The sequence below is a fragment of the Hordeum vulgare genome, chromosome 7H (assembly GCF_904849725.1).
Source record: "Hordeum vulgare subsp. vulgare chromosome 7H, MorexV3_pseudomolecules_assembly, whole genome shotgun sequence".
NCBI lineage: Eukaryota > Viridiplantae > Streptophyta > Magnoliopsida > Poales > Poaceae > Hordeum > Hordeum vulgare.
Window position 1 is genome coordinate 412299455 of NC_058524.1, and position 17897 is coordinate 412317351.

Genomic DNA, 17897 nt, shown 5'->3' on the forward strand with positions numbered 1-17897 from the left:
ACATTTTTATCTCCATGCAACAAATTTCGACGCTATGCATTTTTCGTAACGGTTGCAACAAAAAAATAATTATAGCAAAAAAAATATCTACATGATCGTAGCAAAAAAACAAAGAAGATGATGCGTGATAGCAAAAGTTAAACGCCGGTTGTAGCAAAAATCTACCTGATGTGTATGCAACTTTTTCAGTGAACGGCTGCAGCAAAAAATGATGCCGGTTGTAGCAAAAAATAACACGGTTGTAGCAAAAGTCAAAACGCCGGTTGTAGCAAAAATTCAACGAACTCGAGTTGCAACCAAACGTATATGCAACTTTTTTACTATACAAATCTAGTAAATAAAAACGCTTGTAGCAAATATGAACGCTGGTTGCAACAAATTTACATGAGAAAAAAGCTGCATCAAAAACGTTTGTAACAAAAAGAAATACACGGTTGCAGTAATTTTTACAGAAATATGTTGCATACACGTGTCAGCTAGCGCGACCCGCGCTCGATCGGCTGAACGACTCGGCCGGCGCGCCGGGGGAAACGTTTTCCGGCTCAAAAACATCTCCCTGAGTCCCTGCAGTCTCTAACGTTAACCACCTATCCTCTTACGACCTAGTTAGACCTCGATCCGATCGAGTCTACACATAAAAGTCCGATCTAATAAGGGCATCTACAGCTAAGCCGGTTATTAATTAACTCCGCAGCAATCGCTAGTGGAGTACTTACCATAACATCGTGAATTCTCAAACAGAACAAAACCAGATAAGCATATACACATTGCAAAGCTCCATACACGCGCACACACGGCCAGACCAACGAACTAATGGCGAGGCCGCACGCCGTGGTGGTGCCGTTCCCGGGCTCCGGTAACATCAACCCGGCGCTGCAGCTGGCCAAGCTGCTGCACCGCCACGGCGTCTACATCACCTTCGTCAACACCGAGCACAACCACCGCGTCATGCAGTCCACGGAGGGCGCCGCTGCCGTGCGTGGCCGCGAGGGGTTCCAGTTCGAGGCGATCCCGGACGGGCTTGTGGAGGCTGACCGGGACGCCGGGGACTATGACCTCGGCCTGTCTGCCGCCACGAGCCACCGCTGCTCGGGCCCGCTGAGGGAGCTCATCCTGCGCCTCAATGGCAGGGCGGGCGTGCCACCGGTGACGTGCGTGGTGCCAACGGCGCTGATGAGCTTCGCGCTAGACGTGGCGCGGGAGCTGGGCGTGGCGAGCATGGTGCTCTGGGGAGGTAGCGCCGCATCGCTGATGGGCCACATGCGGCTCCGGGAGCTAAAGGAAAGAGGATATGTGCCACTCAAAGGTAATACCGGAACCAAATTACGGAGTATTAACCATGTTAGTAGTACTTCACAAAAATGAGTTGCCATTAACTGAATAATGTGCTATACTCAAAACTCAATCACTAGAACGGAATTGATTTTTATAGTAAATGTATTGTTTTAAAAGTCAAACCTCAAATTTTTTGAATTTATGAAGAAAAATTGTCTACATCTAGAATGTCAAACGTGTATCATTAGATTTGTCATAAGATGTAGTTTCATATTTTATATATTAGATACTGTGCAAAGAAAGACTTGGCTCAATGGTTAGGCATACTGTTGTGCAGACTAATGACTCGAGTTCAGTTCCTAGAATTGGCAGTTGATGCATGAAGAATTTTGTTCCATTTATTGAAGATCAAGCTTGATGCGTGGTGAAACACTCGTCAAGAAATATCCTGATTCTTATTTAAAAAATTATAACGATCATGTTTATCTTGATAATCATACTAAAATGGTCGTATGCACCCTTAGTTGGTGCAGATGCTGGAAAGTAAAAAATCTCTCCCATTTTTATGTAAAGTGAGCCTTGGCACACTGGTTGAGCATGCGGTTGTGCATACTAACGACCCGAGTTCAATTTTTAGAATTGAGAGATGATGCACATGAATTTTCCATATTTATTGAGGATCAAGCTTGGTCTGTGGTGAAATCACTCATAAAAAAATATCTTGATACTCACTTAAAAAATTCCGAGGCACATGCTTATCTTGGTACTCATATACAAATGGTTGTATGCATCCTTGGTTGACGCAGAGGCCGGAAAATAAAAATCCCCCCCCCCAATTAAAGGTGAGAGCTCCCTCGCTTTAACGGGTAGGCAGGTCATCGGGACTTCCTTCAAGATCTCATCGAGACTATCGCTCGCGTTCCCGTACGGCGCCCCTGCTGCACCGGAGCGCCCCTACCCGCTTCTTCCGGTCCTCTCCAACGCCATCTCCCCTAGCTCCGCCGTCGTCGGGGGCTCGCGGGCATAGCATGTGCATCGCAGCTGTGGCGGCGGCGCTTCTTCTCGGCCAGATCCGGTCAGGGGGGTGGCGGTCCTCGTCGGCCGGACATACGGCAGTGACGCAACGACGGTAGCTAATTTTGGCATGCAGGCGGCGGCGTACGGCGACGGGTCCTCATGCGGAGGCTTGGGTGCACAATCAGATCCCAGATGGGCTTCGAAGGAACGCACAAGTTGTATCGTGTACCATCCATGTTCCGTCAACAACATGTTGTCACTCGCGTCGACCTGCAACACGAGGACGTCGGGGGCTCTCGCCCTGGGCATGGCGGTGGTGGCCACTTCCTTCGCCGGAGGTGGTCAGCCTGAGGCTGGGTGGTCGGATCTCAAGATCCGTCATCTAGTCCCAGCTGCAAGTTGGGGAGACATAGTTGGCGGTGAAAAACGAGCCGTTGGTGGGCGATGGCGGCATCTTACGCCATAACTTCATGAAGGCATCGTCGTGTAACTATTATCGACCCACTCGTGCTGCCTCGATGGAAACCCTAGGATCTGGTCTTCTAGATTGGACGATGGTTGTATTGGGGTGTCGTTTCTCTCTTGGGAGTATCGTTTGTGGAGCTACGCTAGAAGACACAGGCAGGAGGTGGAGCGGCTTCATCTTGCACGGAGCTTCTGTTGAGCTGGCAAGTCATCCCTGACCGTCAGGTACTATGCCGAGTCATGCCTAGTTGGCAGGTGTTACGCACTGTACAGATCTTCCTGAGTCTTCACATTTGTATGGAAAAGCACAGGGTGGTGGCGTCGTTGGGCGCCATGGTGGCGTCGACGGATGTCCGGGCTGACAAGGATGATGTGGATCTCTCTCCTGAAGATGGGTCAGCGGTCCGATAATGATGGCGGCTTTTAAAATATGTGCATGTGGTGTGCGTTTTAGGTCTGCTGGACCGGTTGTTAGTCCTGATATGTTATGTGGATGAATTAGTGACGAAACGGATTTTAGATACAAGGAGTGAGAGCATTCCACATTATTGAGTTTGTAGGTGTGAGTGATGACTTCGGGTGGATCGATGTATATTCTTGTCAAACCTTTGTGAAATAATTAATAAAGATGGTTGCATGCATCAATCGATGCAGAGGCCGGGGGTTTAACCTCTTTTTCCAAAAAAATATTAGGTATTGTAGATATCAATAGTTTTCTTTATAAATTTGGTTATATTTTGTAAAGTTTGACTTAAATCAAATATGCACTCATTGTACTATAAAACTTATAAAACGAGGGAGTATTGAATTACACCTACAAAAATTCTTATGGAAGTCCTATGGCCCAATGAATACTTCAAAATGGCTTCTCCATGAGAATGGGCATAGCTAAGCTATATAATTGAGAATGCAATTCTAATTAAGTTGACAGTAAATACATAGAAGAGATAATTAATCTATCAAATAATTTATTTAAATTATTATCTCATAGGATTTTGCATGCTTATGTTCTGTTTGGAATCACTTAAATTATGATAATTTAGTTTTTATAATCTATATTGTCTTCAAATAGAACATATTATGTTGTAGATTATAAAAACTAGATAGATCGGTTATTAAAAACTCACAATCTACTCTACTTCAGATAAAACCAGATTATGGATTTCTAATGATCCATTATCCATATAAAGTTGGAGGTAATTATTAATTTCTGCAACCGCCACCCTCTTTATTTTTTCTCTTCAACGCGTGCACAAGACATATAGGTCATTATGCAATGTAAAAACTTGAATTATAGTTTATATAATTTGGCCTCCAAACATGTCCACCTAAATTATTTTTATAAATCTATTTATATATCTATCTTCATAATCCAGATTATCATAATCTATTATGATTCCAAATAGGGCCTTAATCAATGTTATATTGTTACTCTTTAAATTGGCACTTTGCAAACCAGTGGATCAGACGAACTCGTGGAATTCCGGGATACACAATCGTTCTTTCCTCTATGGCGAGCGACTAGAAACCCTAGCCGCCGCTAGGAGAGTCTCTTCGCTTCATTCCTCCGGCGGCTCCCCTCTGCCGGCGACCTCGGTTGTTTTCACGCCCAAGATGCGACCCTATCCTCAATTTGGCACGAGGGCCTCGTCAGGGATAGAAGCGCATCTCGTCGTGTCGCAAGAATGGATATCGTTACAAGTACATGTACTGAAAAGAAGATATATATATAGAGTTGGCTTACACTCGCCACAAGCTACATCAGAGTCACATCAGTACATTACATAACCATCAAGAGTAAGAGCAGGGTCCGACTACGGACGAAAACAAACGAGAAAATAAGAACGACGTCCATCCTTGCTATCCCAGGCTGCCGGCCTGGAACCCATCCTAGATCGATGAAGAAGAAGAAGAAGAAGCAACTCCAAATGAACAATCAACGCGCTCGCGTCGAGTAACCTTTACCTGTACCTGCAACTGGTGTTGTAGTAATTTGTGAGCCACAGGGGACTCAGCAATCTCATTTCCAAAGGTATCAAGACTAGCAAAACTTACTGGGTGAGGCATGGTTAAGTAGTGAGGTTGCAGCAGCGTCTAAGCATATATATATGATGGCTAACTTACGAGTACAAGAAATAAGAGAGGGAAGATCTACGCATAACGGACGTGAACTACTGATGATCAAATGAATGATCCTGAACTCTTACCTACGTCAGACATAACCCCACCGTGTCCTCGGTCGTAGAAGGAACTCACGAAAGAGATAGTCATAGTTACGCACACAGTTGGCAAGTTTTAATTAAGTTAACTTCAAGTTATCTAGAACCAGTGTTAAACAAAGCTTCCACGTTGCCACATAACCGCGGGCACGGCTTTCCGAAAATATTTAACCCTACAGGGGTGCTCCAACTAGTCCATCACAAATTACCACAAGCCGCATAGAAATCCTCAATCACGATGCTCGCGATCTCGTCGGATTCCCTAGTGGAAAACCTCAACTCTGAGATTACCTGAAGCATCACCGGAATCCCGATGCACAAGATATCTCGTCAAAGGTAAAACTAATCCAGCAAGGCCACCCGACGTGTCGACGATCCCGATAGGAGTCGCGTACCTCGTTCTCAGGACACGACGGATGGGTCACACTAGGAGAACCAAACCTCGGGTTGCCCCGCGGTGGCCCCGTAGTCTGCCAATTTGGACCAACACTTATGAGGACAACTGGCCCGAGGGTTGATTAAATTATCCTCGGGTTAATTACTACCTATGCAATTCATTAGTTGTTAGGCAAATGTAGTATCAAAGTTGGGCCTTGCCAGACCAGCTTTAATCTAAAATGAATTATCAAGGGGGTCCCCATAACAACCCCGATCGTGTTAGGAGCGCTCATTTATGGAACATTACACCGGTAGCCGAAACTAAGGGGGCAAAGGTGGAACAAAACACCAGGCTAGAAAGGCCGAGCCTTCCACCTTTTACCAAGTATATAGGTGCATTAAATTAAATAGCATTTAAATATGGTGATATAACAAGGAACCCATGTTATCACGTGGAAGCAACTGCACCTGCAACTAGCAACGCTAACAACATGGATAAGCAAGCGGTAACATAGCCAATCAGTGGTTTGCTAGGTTGAACAGGTTGAAGGTTTCATGGCATTGTTGAGAGGCTGATATTTAACATGTGGTAGGCGACGAGACATAACGACAGAAATGATATAACTAGCATGGCAATGATAGTAATGGTACCTGGGGAAATGATCATCTTGCCTCATATCCCGGTTGGAAGAAGAATGACTCCGAGAAGTCGGCGAACCAACGTAGTCGAACGGTTCCTCACATTCCGACATGCTTGCGGAACTCTATCAAGACGGAGCAAACCGGAAATAAACATCAACACAGATATTTCACCACACGATGCACAACATGATGCACAACCTACTATGATGCATGATCAGGTCAACATGCAAGGGATGGCATGGCAAAACACCTCACGCAAACACTACACATTAAATGAAGCTCGATATGCAACGGGTTGCATACCGATGAAACTCCACGATTAATTATTTAATTCACTCCCGATTATTTACATGCAATATCAAATTGTGGTTAACATGGCAAGGGGTGAAGCGATGATTCTACATGTCATCCTAGTCGCTTAACACACGGGATGTAGAACGGAGCTACGCACAAGAGACATGCAACACAACATATATGCCATGAATGCGTCATGCATGCAAGTTCATAACAACACGGGCAAGAAGAGAAAGAAGCATGTGTCGCCATGACGAACGAAAGGGAACCATGGCGGCAAACGGAAACGATGTCATGGCAACGTTCCTATCCCGATACTCAACGAGATATCGGTGCCACGATCTGGAAACGTGTGCGGGGACGCTAAATAAAGAATGGGGTGATCCCGGTTATCGGGTTCCCATGTGTCGGGGGCATAAATAAGGGGGGGGGGGGGTACGTGCAACTAATGGCATCTACGAAACGGGCAACAAAGCAACTCATACAATGAAGCAAGACTCGAATTACCCGAGGGGTTGAGTGTGCAACAAGTGGCCTGGACAAAAAAGGCAAAAATTGGAGCATCCTGGATTCGGACCCAGGACCTCCCTGGTGCCAGCGCTGCACAATGACCAACTGGCTACAAACAAACTATGAAAAAACCCTCGCTAAGAACCTATGTAAGGGGCTAATCTGAACCAAAATATAAAACAAAAGGAAAATAGGGTTGTCTGGGATTTGAACCCAGGACCCCTTGAAACCAAGCAGCTACGCTAGCCAACTCTGCTACCACTCTGTTTTGATATATCAGAGGATTCTAAGTAGATGTAGTAGCACTTCCACAGGGTGCAGCTTAACGCAAAAAGTGCAAAATTATATTGGCACAACTGGGATTCGAACCCCAGACCTGTGGGAAGTAACCAGCGGTGCTAGCCGACTCGGCTGCTGATGTGCTCGTGGAGAAAATCAGAGCCTACATTAACAAACTTTACTTCCCAGAACGGATCTTGGACTGAACAAGTTTCAGATACGAGGAAGATGCTCACATCGGGGATCAGAGGTCGTGTCCATGGCGAGAAGAAGCAGAGGAGAACCGAGCTGAGCTTGAGGAGGCATGGATCTTGACGTGGGGTTCGGTCAGGTTTGGCTCCTGACAGGGGACGAGGCCATGGGCGGTGGAGCTCCTTCAGGCATCCATGGCGGGCACCCTGCTGAGATACAGAGAGATGCAGTAGGATTACACAGATATGGAGAAGAGAAGGAAGAATGGAGAGGGCAGGAAGAAGAGGCGAGGCTAGAGGAGGTGCAAGCGGACGCAGCCAACGACGCTGGAGCGCTCGTTCTCCTTGCGCACAGTCATGGCGCGAGGCGGCCCGGACCTAGGCGAGGTGGACGAGGCGGAGCAGAGCTAGACGCCAGGCGCAGGCGCACGAGGAGGGGGCGCCACGGAGGAAGCTCCCCGTGTCCTAGTGGCGGCGAGCGTAGGCTAGGAAGACTGCTGTCGACACGGTGGTGCTTCTAGCAGAAGAAGTTGAACGGCGACAGGCGAATCAACCCGAGCTCAGCCACGGCGACGGCGTTACGAGGAGAAGCCTCACCTGGCAGCGGAAAGGGGGGAGAAATAGAAAATGGAGCGAGGGAAGCTAGGGCTAGGGCACCGTCCCTCATATGGAGCCCAGGGAACGCTGTGGAGCCGTCTGATCGAAGTTGCACGCGATGAAGGGCGATGCCCTGGTTCGTACAGGAGGTGACGTAGGAAGAAGAAGGTGTGGTGGGCTTGATGGGCTGAGGTCAAACAGGTAAGAGTTGGGTCTGCTCTGTTTATATTCTTCCTTAGCCAAAATTCAACAAACAGATTTGGAGAAAAAGAAAACGAGAGGTAGAGAGAGAAATAGAGTGGGAGAAATATTTTTGTGGAACCATAAAAATATACTCTATTTCATAAAATCTGTTTGGAGATATTTACAGGAAACAAATTTAAACAAGTTTCATTTAAACTCATGCTTGCCTGAATTTAAAATCTAACCAAACCAATGTCAAATGGGAAGAAATTTTGGAGGGTCACCCTACATAATTAATATGATTTATGGGAATAAGATGAACATTTAAGAACGAAGTAAAAAAACCAAACATAATGAATTAAATTCGTTAGGTTTGAATTCAAGCTCCCTTTTAAACGAACTATGGATGGGGTGAATTTGAGAGGGTGGCTGGACATAAAGCAAAAGAATTATGAGCAAAGTTGAAGGCAAGAATTAAGATAGGAAAGAATGGAGTTAAATTGCAAGTGTGTTATGATTAGAATATTTCATTATAGCCCCCTAATAATATTGGGAGGATATGTTATATAGAGAAATCACCATGTGAATCCCTTGATTTAAATAGATCCAAGATCTATGCAATTTATTTATTTGGGGTGCCGAAACAAATTAATGAGATGATGGCACGATGACATGATGAATGTAACAAACAAATAATCACATGGCGACAATGGAACAAAAGGGAAATCTTCTGGAGCGTCGGTCTCGGGCTGTCACAGTTGTTGCTGTTGAGGGGGTCGTCGGATCTACGTGTGTGGATCGTGTAGCTTTAGGTTAGGTCCTAGTAGCTTTGGTTTTATCGGTTGTTCATCGTCTTCGCTTCGGAGGCGGCGATGGTGGCGCCGAATAAATAAGGTTCAGATGTGTTCCCAACGAGGCAATTAGTCCTATGGTTGGGGATGAATTTGGAAATCAGTCTGTTCAAGCAAGGATGGTGTGACGACGGAGTCATCCTCGTGGTGGACCTGTGTCCTCGGACTCCGTCATTGCGATGGTGTTTGCTCCAACGCCATTGTGGAGTTTGGGAGGTAGTCAAGGAGCGAATGTGGATTGTGGTCTGTATCAACGACACCTGGAAAGCGGAACATGTGCTGGGTTCGTGGTTGATGGATGACAGACATGGTTTCCTCCTTCGATGTCTTAGTCGTGGTGGGGTGCCAGATCTGGAGATTGACGGCGTGTCCGGGGTGTTGCCCCGGTCTGATTCGTCCAACGATAATGGCTTTACTTTTGGTGAGTCATCTTGAAGGTCGGCAAAGCTGCATATCAACGATGGAGTCTCGTCGAGTTCGGGTGAGGAGGTGATCCATCATTTTTTTTCCTTTGGTGGCTACTTTGGTGGTGCAGGAGAGAGGTGAGAGATGTTGGTGTAAAGCTTAGCGATGTTCTGCTATCTTTTTAATTTTGTCATGTCGTTTTTCATGCATTTTATATATTATATCTTATAATATGAATAAGACACGTATTATCATAGAAAAAATAAGAACCAGTGGACCAGACCGTGGATAGGAATCTATCCGGGTGCGCAAAAAAAACATTTTGTCGGTCTGATCAACAATGCACACCGGAAAGGTCGTTCTGACTCATCAAGACCTTGAAAGTCTCCATTAAAATATAATCAACCATCTCGCTCTAGGGACATATGCATGTGTAAGAGAGATTCTCTATAAAAGTCAAAGTATTGCAAGATCAGCTTAATTAAGCGCTTAACTTGATGTCGTTCTGATCTAGGGTATACTTTACCGATAACTTCATACGGCCCCCGACTTCCCTTGATCTCTTTACCCAGTACTCCTTAAAAAAATCTAAAAAGTGCATCCAAAAGTTCTCAAATAAAAACAAGTATAGTGTGTCAAAAATAAAATATAAATTTCTAAATTTTCATGAAGATAAACTACCAAAGTGACCTAATTAACGCCGAGAACATCATTAGCGAAGTTGCTTTTCGTTCCCCTCTCGGAGGCAACTAGGGAAAGCATTCCTCCCCTCCATATCCGACAACGAGACTGTGAATTCGCCTTCCCTCTGCCTCCCGCTCCGATGACCAGTGGTGGGGAAGGGATTTCTGGTGCCTCGGCTCTGGCTAGTAGATAGCTAAGTAGGGTTTTAGTCCTTGTATGGGCACCACTCAAACGAAGGACAACGCTTTTTGGGTTTAATCTTCTGGACTCCGTTTTGCCTTAATTTCGTCCATCAGGACAGATTAGATGGAGCTTTGGCGTAGAATCCTACTAGCTCCTTAGGACAGCAAGGTTAAGGTTTCCCACAGTGTGTACCCCATGGCAGGATTTGGTATGAGGTTCTTCCTACCGATTCAACGCAATGGCGGTGACTACAGTTGTGAATGCTGGTCCTAAGGAGCGCGTGCACGAAGACTTTTAGGCTGACATCGGCCAGGTCAGGTCGGTTCTAGTTTGGGAGCTGCGAAAATGACACATCGACGGCTCGTTCTAAAGATGGCAATGGTCGTTCGACGGTCCATGAATCTCGAAGTAATTTTTATTATGTTGTAGGCATTTTGTACATTGGTGTTTCCTTATAATCTTGCCCTTTCTAAAAAGAGAGAGGGGGGGGGGATAATGGGAACTGCAAATGAGCACTCTAAATTGGGGAGGTGCTTCTTCCTATCTGGTACACCCTCCGGTCATTTTTACTGTGCATATACGATTTGTGTGGAGTCAAACCTTGTAAAGTTTATCAATTTTACAGAAAAAAGTATCAACATTCACAATACGAAATCAATATAATTAGATCCATTATGAATTTAATTACATATTATATAACTTTTGTATTGTGGATGTTAATATCTTTTAGGGCTCGTTCGATTCGAAGTTTTTTTTTAGAAATTCTAAATGATTGAAATCCTTAGATTTTTTTTCCTACATTGGTCATTTAATTCATAGGATTGGGCTTTTGGTCTACGTTTCATAGGAAATCTAACAACCACTTCAACCTATTTTATACATTTTTTTTTGTTTTTCCTGAAAATCAAACACTCCTTGCCGAACCTATAGGATTCAAACTGGCATGCCACTCCAATCCTATACTTTTCCTGTTCCTACATTTTCAAAATTCCATGAATAAAAGAGGCCCTTAATATAAATAAGGTCAACACAAAGTTTGTCTTCTGAAAAATCTTATTGGCAGAGTAAAAAAAGACCAAAGTAAGTAACCGAACCAACAACAACCTTAGGGATCTACACCTAGGTAGTATATCTAAATTTATTCATAACATATACCTAACTTCAAATAATTACCTTCCCGTTTTAGGGCAGGGTCACCCGACTGGTTCTTCCTTTTTCACGAATACGCATATTGCGTATCTTTTCATTGATAGTTGGATATATAGTACAGGGGTTGCAATCCAACGGTCGCGTGCACTAGAAGGATCCCTCGTGGATGCAAAGTGAGCAGGGGTAGAAGGGGTGCTCAACCCAAGTTACATAGTTCAGGTGACAGGAAGAACCGTGTAGAGTCCCTTAGCTCCGGCTTTCACCCAACGGCGTGCCTTGTCCTTTATGAGGCAAATAAGATCATCATGAGACAACCACACTCCTTTGAAGATGCATGTGTTGCCGTGGTGCCAAATAGACCATGCCGACAATGTCACTAGCGTCTCGAGCCCTTTGTGCATGAAGGGTGGGGAGTTTTGGATGGCCGCAGCCCACCAGTGGAAGAACAGGATCGGGACATCCAGGGGCGTAGTAGTGAGCCGTCACCATGCAAGAATATCATGTCAAGTGATGTGAGAGAGTACACAACCCACAATGATATGGTGCATGGTTTCCTCCTCTTGATCGCATAAGATACATGGTAAGGTGCGCGGTAGTCCATGTCGAGCAAGACGCTCGGCGGTCCAATATCTGTTCAATCCAATGAGCCAACAAAAGAATTTGGTGCCAAGGAGCACACATTGCTTCCAGATTAACTTCCAATGCGGGGGAAAAGTAGAGATGTTTAACAATTCGAGGTAGCAAGACTTTGTTGTGTAGCCGTCGCTATAAGTCCATCGCTAGCGGATGAGACTGGGGTTTGCCCAAGGGCCGCCGTGCGGAGTCGGCGCCAGATATCCAGGTAGTCAACGGTTGTAGCTGGACCTAGGTTGCCCTAGACATCCTCGATGCAAGCTTGGCCTGGTAGTGCATCACAAACTAAGGCTAGCTATAGTGGGGGTATCATAGCTAGCATGGTAACATTGGGACTAACAATATGCTGATGTGGCATATAATTACAGAAGAGAGAGGAACAATTAATATGAATATTAATTGTCATGCTACCATGTGTCATGCATGTCAATAAATGAGGCCATCTATAATACTAGTTTATAATACTATGCACTATGAAAATAGTATCATACCATAGTATCATATGTATGATACTTCTCACTATGAGTAGCCTAAGTGCCGATTGCGTCGTCCTTTGTGGATGACCGTCAATAGGGATGGTGTGATCTCAGCAATGGACGAAGTATCCAACCAATGGTTGGTCCAGAATTTGCAAGTTGCCCCGTCTTGAGAGTCCAGGCAGATGCGTGGAAGATCTGCCTGACATCTACTAGATTGCATGCTAGACACTGATGACTCCGCGGACATTATGGGTAAATGGCTTGAAGCCATTGTGAGGGCACTCCCAGCGTGATCCCCGTGCATTGCAAGTCATGGATGCCTTGGCTGCCAAGCTCGAGGGGGTGACAGACACAAGGCCAACTCACCATGAAGTTACCAATGTGCACCTCCTTCTGTCCATCCCAAATAAAATCCCAGATAACTCGGGTGACTTTCTTTATAACCGGAGGGCTGATGGCCTTAGGCTAGTTGCAATGGGTAGTATCATATACTAGTATCATGCATATGATACTAGTGTATGATACCACATCCGTAATACATAGTATCATATGTTAGTATCATAGTGTGGTTCATTTATTGTCATGCAAGACACATAGTAGCACATCCTTTAATATGATACGGTATCATGAATGATACTCAACCCACTCTTTTTTCATTTAATTTTATGCCACCTCATCAAAAATGCTTAGTTGGCATGCATGATATTACCTATGATACTACCATTACGGACAGCCTTAGGAATTAGCAGGTATACAAGCATGGCACTTATGACACGGTGCATGAGAGTGAGGCGTTCCCCATGGGTGATGAAAGAGGCGCACTAGGTGGTGTGCTTGTCGGTGATTTTCTCCGCCAACGTAGGATGGTAGAAGAATGAACTTTCCACGTGGACATGGGAAACCCGAGATAGCTGACGGGGAATTGGCTTAGGCCCCATTTGGATTCGGTGTAAGTTTATACATCCGGATTTTGTTTACATGTGTAAAATACAAGTTGTTGATTTTCATAAAAAAAATGGTAAGAGGTTTGTATTTTTTACGATGTATTTCGAAGGAAAACAACAATCCAAGCGAGGCCTTAATGGGCAAAAGAGGGTCAAGCCACTTGACGCAAACCCCAAGCGTAGGGGATTGGTGGGCCTGTGTTTTTTATAATCTAGTACATGGGTAGCCCAAGAGATCAAGATCATGATCCAGTCACGCGATCTTTGGCCGAAACCAAGGTGTTGCAAGACTTGGAGGAAGAAAGGTCACGAGACATAATCAAAGGCCCTTGCGTTGTCTAATTTTAGTAACCCATACACTCCTTGACGTGATGAAGATGTCGGACCATCTGTTGGACATGAAGGCAGTTATCGTGGACAGTGGCCCTCTCTCTCACCGTCGGCAAGTGCCTTCGCCGCGGCACGGCTCGCCCACAAAACAGTGTGTGGTCGCACATCTTCTTTCGATGGTGCGTGCCAGTTGCTGCTCCTCCGGCGCTGTATATTTGACATAACACTAGTCAATTCTATTATTCATTCATTTGATTTGCAGTTGCACTTCTAATCTAAGTCAAGTGCATTTTTGAAAATGTTACAACTCTGTAAATAATATAAATGTTTAGATCACTTTACTTAGCATTATTTGAAACTAAAATAAACACATTGTTGTATACAGCAACAAAGCAACCTCAACTTTTTACCAAATACGAACTACAAAATGATGTGGTATTAATGAACCATGTTGTTTTGCGTTGCAGTTACAACTCTTAAAACGATGGTTTCCTAGAACTATGATTTTCAGAGCATCTCTAACAAACCCTGTATAATGCTCCGACCTGTAAAATAACTGTTAAATATGTGAAAAAAATTGTTCGATCAGACCCCGCAAACATGTCATATCCGTAAATATTTTACGGGGCGTGGAAAAATTCTTACCCCAACCCACAAAAACGTAGGTTCTCCCCCTCGTCCCGTCGGTGCCCTGTATATAGCAAAAGCGGTTTGGGGGGGGGGGGGCATTTCAGCCGCGCTTTTCCGCACCCACCGCCGCCTACGATTTCGGCCATACCAGTCGTCGGGATCACGCTGATGGGCCACCACACGCCCGAGATTGACCTCCACCACTTTCTCCTGCCTCAGCTGGCCGAAAAGTTGCAGATCGACGGCTATTTGTTACGACCGTCGGATTTGGTGTTTCCGGCCATCGACGGCTGCGCCAAGCCATGGATTGGCCGGAAAGCACTCCGCACAACCCCGACAAAGCAACGTCTACTTCTTCAGAATCAAAAAAGAAGAATGAAGACTGCCAGATCAAGAATCCATAGAGAATCCGCAGATCAACAATGAAGACATGAAAAAGATGTTGGTCCAACTAGTGAAGAGTAGTTATGAAAGTTGGATATCTTCTAAAATGCCTAATTATAATTCTTGTTTTCTTTGGTCTTGCTATTCTAGCAAAGATTCATTTAATTATTATATATCCAATGCCCTTGAAGAAAGTAAAGAAACAAAGAAATGTGTTTTTATGTCTGAAATTGAAATGAAAATTACTGATTTACGTAAGGAATATCTTTTTTGCGGTCCGTTTTGCAGGTTCTGTTTGGCTCGCAAAACCTTTTTTCTAGGAAATGTAAACGCATTTTGCCGATCAACATTATACGGGTCTCCTGGGATGCTCATACAAATTCTTTGGCTGCAAGCATCGCATGAATAAAAAGTTCGAGCAGCTTAATTAGCAACAGTCAAGCCGTTCTCCTGGACTTGATTTATCCATTTCATGGTTATTACGCATGTTTGCAGATGAGACCTGCTACACGAACGGACACCTGAGTACGACGCTCATCGACTGGATTCCAGGCATGCCGCCGATCAGTCTCGGAGACATTTCCAGCTTCGTCCGCACCACTGACCCGGACGACTTCGGCCTCCGTTTCAACATCGTGGAGGCCATCGGCTGCACCAAGGCCGACGCGCTCATCATCAACACCTTCGACGACCTAGAAGCCGACGTCCTCGCCGCCCTCAGCGCCGAGTATCCGCGCATCTACACTGTCGGCCCCCTTGGCTCCCTCCTCAACAACCAGCTCGGGGACGACGACGATGCCCCCGCCAGCGGCCTGAGTCTGTGGAAGCAGGATACCGAGTGCCTCGCGTGGCTGGACACGCAGCAGCCGGGCTCCGTCGTGTACGCCAACTTCGGCAGCCTTACGGTCCTCTCCACGGACCAGCTCGCTGAGTTCGCGTGGGGCCTCGCGGCCAGCGGCCACCCGTTCCTCTGGTCCATCCGGGACAACCTCGTCCCCGGCGCCGTCGCAGGCCTGAGCTCGCTGCCTGCGGAGTTCGTTTCCGCGACGGCAGGGCGGTGCTGCCTGACCACGTGGTGCCCGCAGGATCGGGTTCTAGGGCACCCGGCCGTGGGGTGCTTCCTGACGCACAACGGGTGGAACTCCACCTGTGAGAGCGTGGCGGCCGGCGTGCCGATGGTGTGCTGGCCGGGGTTCGCCGACCAGTACACTAACTGCAAGTACGCCTGCGAGGTGTGGGGCGTGGGACTCCGTGTTGACGAGGAGGTGAGGAGGGAGCAGGTGGCCAGCCACGTCAGGCATGCAATGAATTCAGAGGAGATGCAGGGGAGCGCGGCTAGGTGGAAGGCCAAGGCGGAGGAGGCCGTGGCGGCCGGCGGGATGTCGTGCCAGAACTTGCGGAGCATGGTCAAAGCGCTCGGCTGTGACAATGCTGAAGCATGAGGAGTTTGACTGATCGATCAGGGTCCGGGTCACTCGGCCCCGAAACGAAGTGTTCTCCGTCTGCAATTGCATAAGTGATGCCAATAAAGTACGTGTAAGCCACCTGCTCGTTATTTATTTCTTACTCCGTATCAGATACTGTAATAAACTAATAATTAATTAAAACCCTTATATTATCTTTAATTTAGAATAAGACTTTATCTTATCCGGATCTTGGTCAAAGTTTTTCTCTATAAACTTGATCAAAGATTTGTAAAGTTTGACTTTCAAGAAAAATCTATATGCACTACGTTGTGAAATGGAGGGGTATAATTTAGACAGCGATGGAGGGTGAAAAGAAAATAAGGCAAGACACTAAAACATGAAAAAAAAAGACTCATACACACAAAATGCACAAAAAAATTGAGGAGTGAATTTTAGTTTTTATCCCTTATTTTAACATTTTTGGCACTAGCTATCCAATTTAATACTCTATCCATTTGGAATTACTTGTCGCGTCAATGGATACAAATAAATGTATCTAGAAATAAAATACATCTAGATATATCCATTTTTATGACAAGTATTTCCAGACGGAAAGAGTAGTTTTTAAGTTGGATTACCATATTTAACGAGCATTTAGCGAAATGTTTGTCAGTTTTTACCCCATTTAGCGAAATGCATATCACAAGCACAAAAGATTTTATGGGCGTTGATGTTCAATTTGCTGTCCTCCTTAGTCTTTTCTTGATTCGGCGGTATTGTTAGATTGAAGCGGCCCAGACCAACTTTACTCCTAGGCTTATGAGAGACCGGATTCATCGACACACATGCAACTTGTTGCATAAAGATGACTGGCGGGTGTATGTTTCTTCAACTTTAGTTGAATCGGATTTAACCGAGACGGTCCTTGGAGAAGGTTAAATAGCAATTTGCATATCACCATTGTGGTTTTGCGTAAGTAAGATGTGATCATACTAGATACACATAGTAGCCACATAAAACATGCAACAACAAATTAGAGGACGTCTAACTTGTTTTTGCAGGGTATGCATGTGATGTGATATGGCCAAAGATATGATATGATATATTGGATGTATGAGATGATCATGTTGTAATAGTTAAATAACGACTTGCACGTTGATGCTACGGCAACCGGCAGGAGACATAGGGTCATCTTTAAACTAACGTTTGTGCTTGGAGATGCTTTTACTATATCAATAGGTGGTAGCTTTAGTAGTAATAGCATAGATAGCGCGCCAACCTTGATGGCGGCACGACGATGGAGATCATGGTGCGGCGTCGGCGACGATGGAGATCATGTCGGTGCTTTGGTGATGGAGATCAAGAAGCACAAGTTCATGGACATATCATGTCACTTATGATTTGCATGTGATGTAAATCATTTTATGCACCTTATTTTTCTTAGAACGACGGTAGCATTATAAGGTGATCCCTCACTAAAATTTCAAGATAAAATTGTGTTCTCCCCGATTGTGCACCTTGTGACATTTCGTTGTTTCGAGACACCACGTGATGATCGGGTGTGATAGACTCAACGTTCACATACAACGGGTGCAAAACAGTTGCACACGCGGAACACTGGGTTAATCTTGACGAGGCTAGCATGTACAGACATGCCTCGGAACAAAAGACACCGAAAGGTTGAACATGAATCATATAGTTGATATGATCAACATGGAGATGTTCATCACTAAAACTATACTCAACTCAAGTGATGATCGGACATGAGT

The 17897-nt window shown here is 45.3% G+C and overlaps 1 protein-coding gene across 1 annotated transcript; it reads left to right on the forward strand.

Moving 5' to 3' along the window:
• Positions 1-730: 730 nt before the first annotated feature.
• LOC123411135 (7-deoxyloganetin glucosyltransferase-like) lies at positions 731-16392 on the forward strand. The gene is made up of 2 exons (XM_045104065.1): positions 731-1306; positions 15218-16392. Exons 1-2 carry the CDS (start codon positions 814-816, stop codon positions 16162-16164), a joined length of 1440 nt encoding a protein of 479 aa, XP_044960000.1. The 5' UTR covers positions 731-813; the 3' UTR covers positions 16165-16392.
• The last annotated feature ends 1505 nt before the right edge of the window (positions 16393-17897 follow it).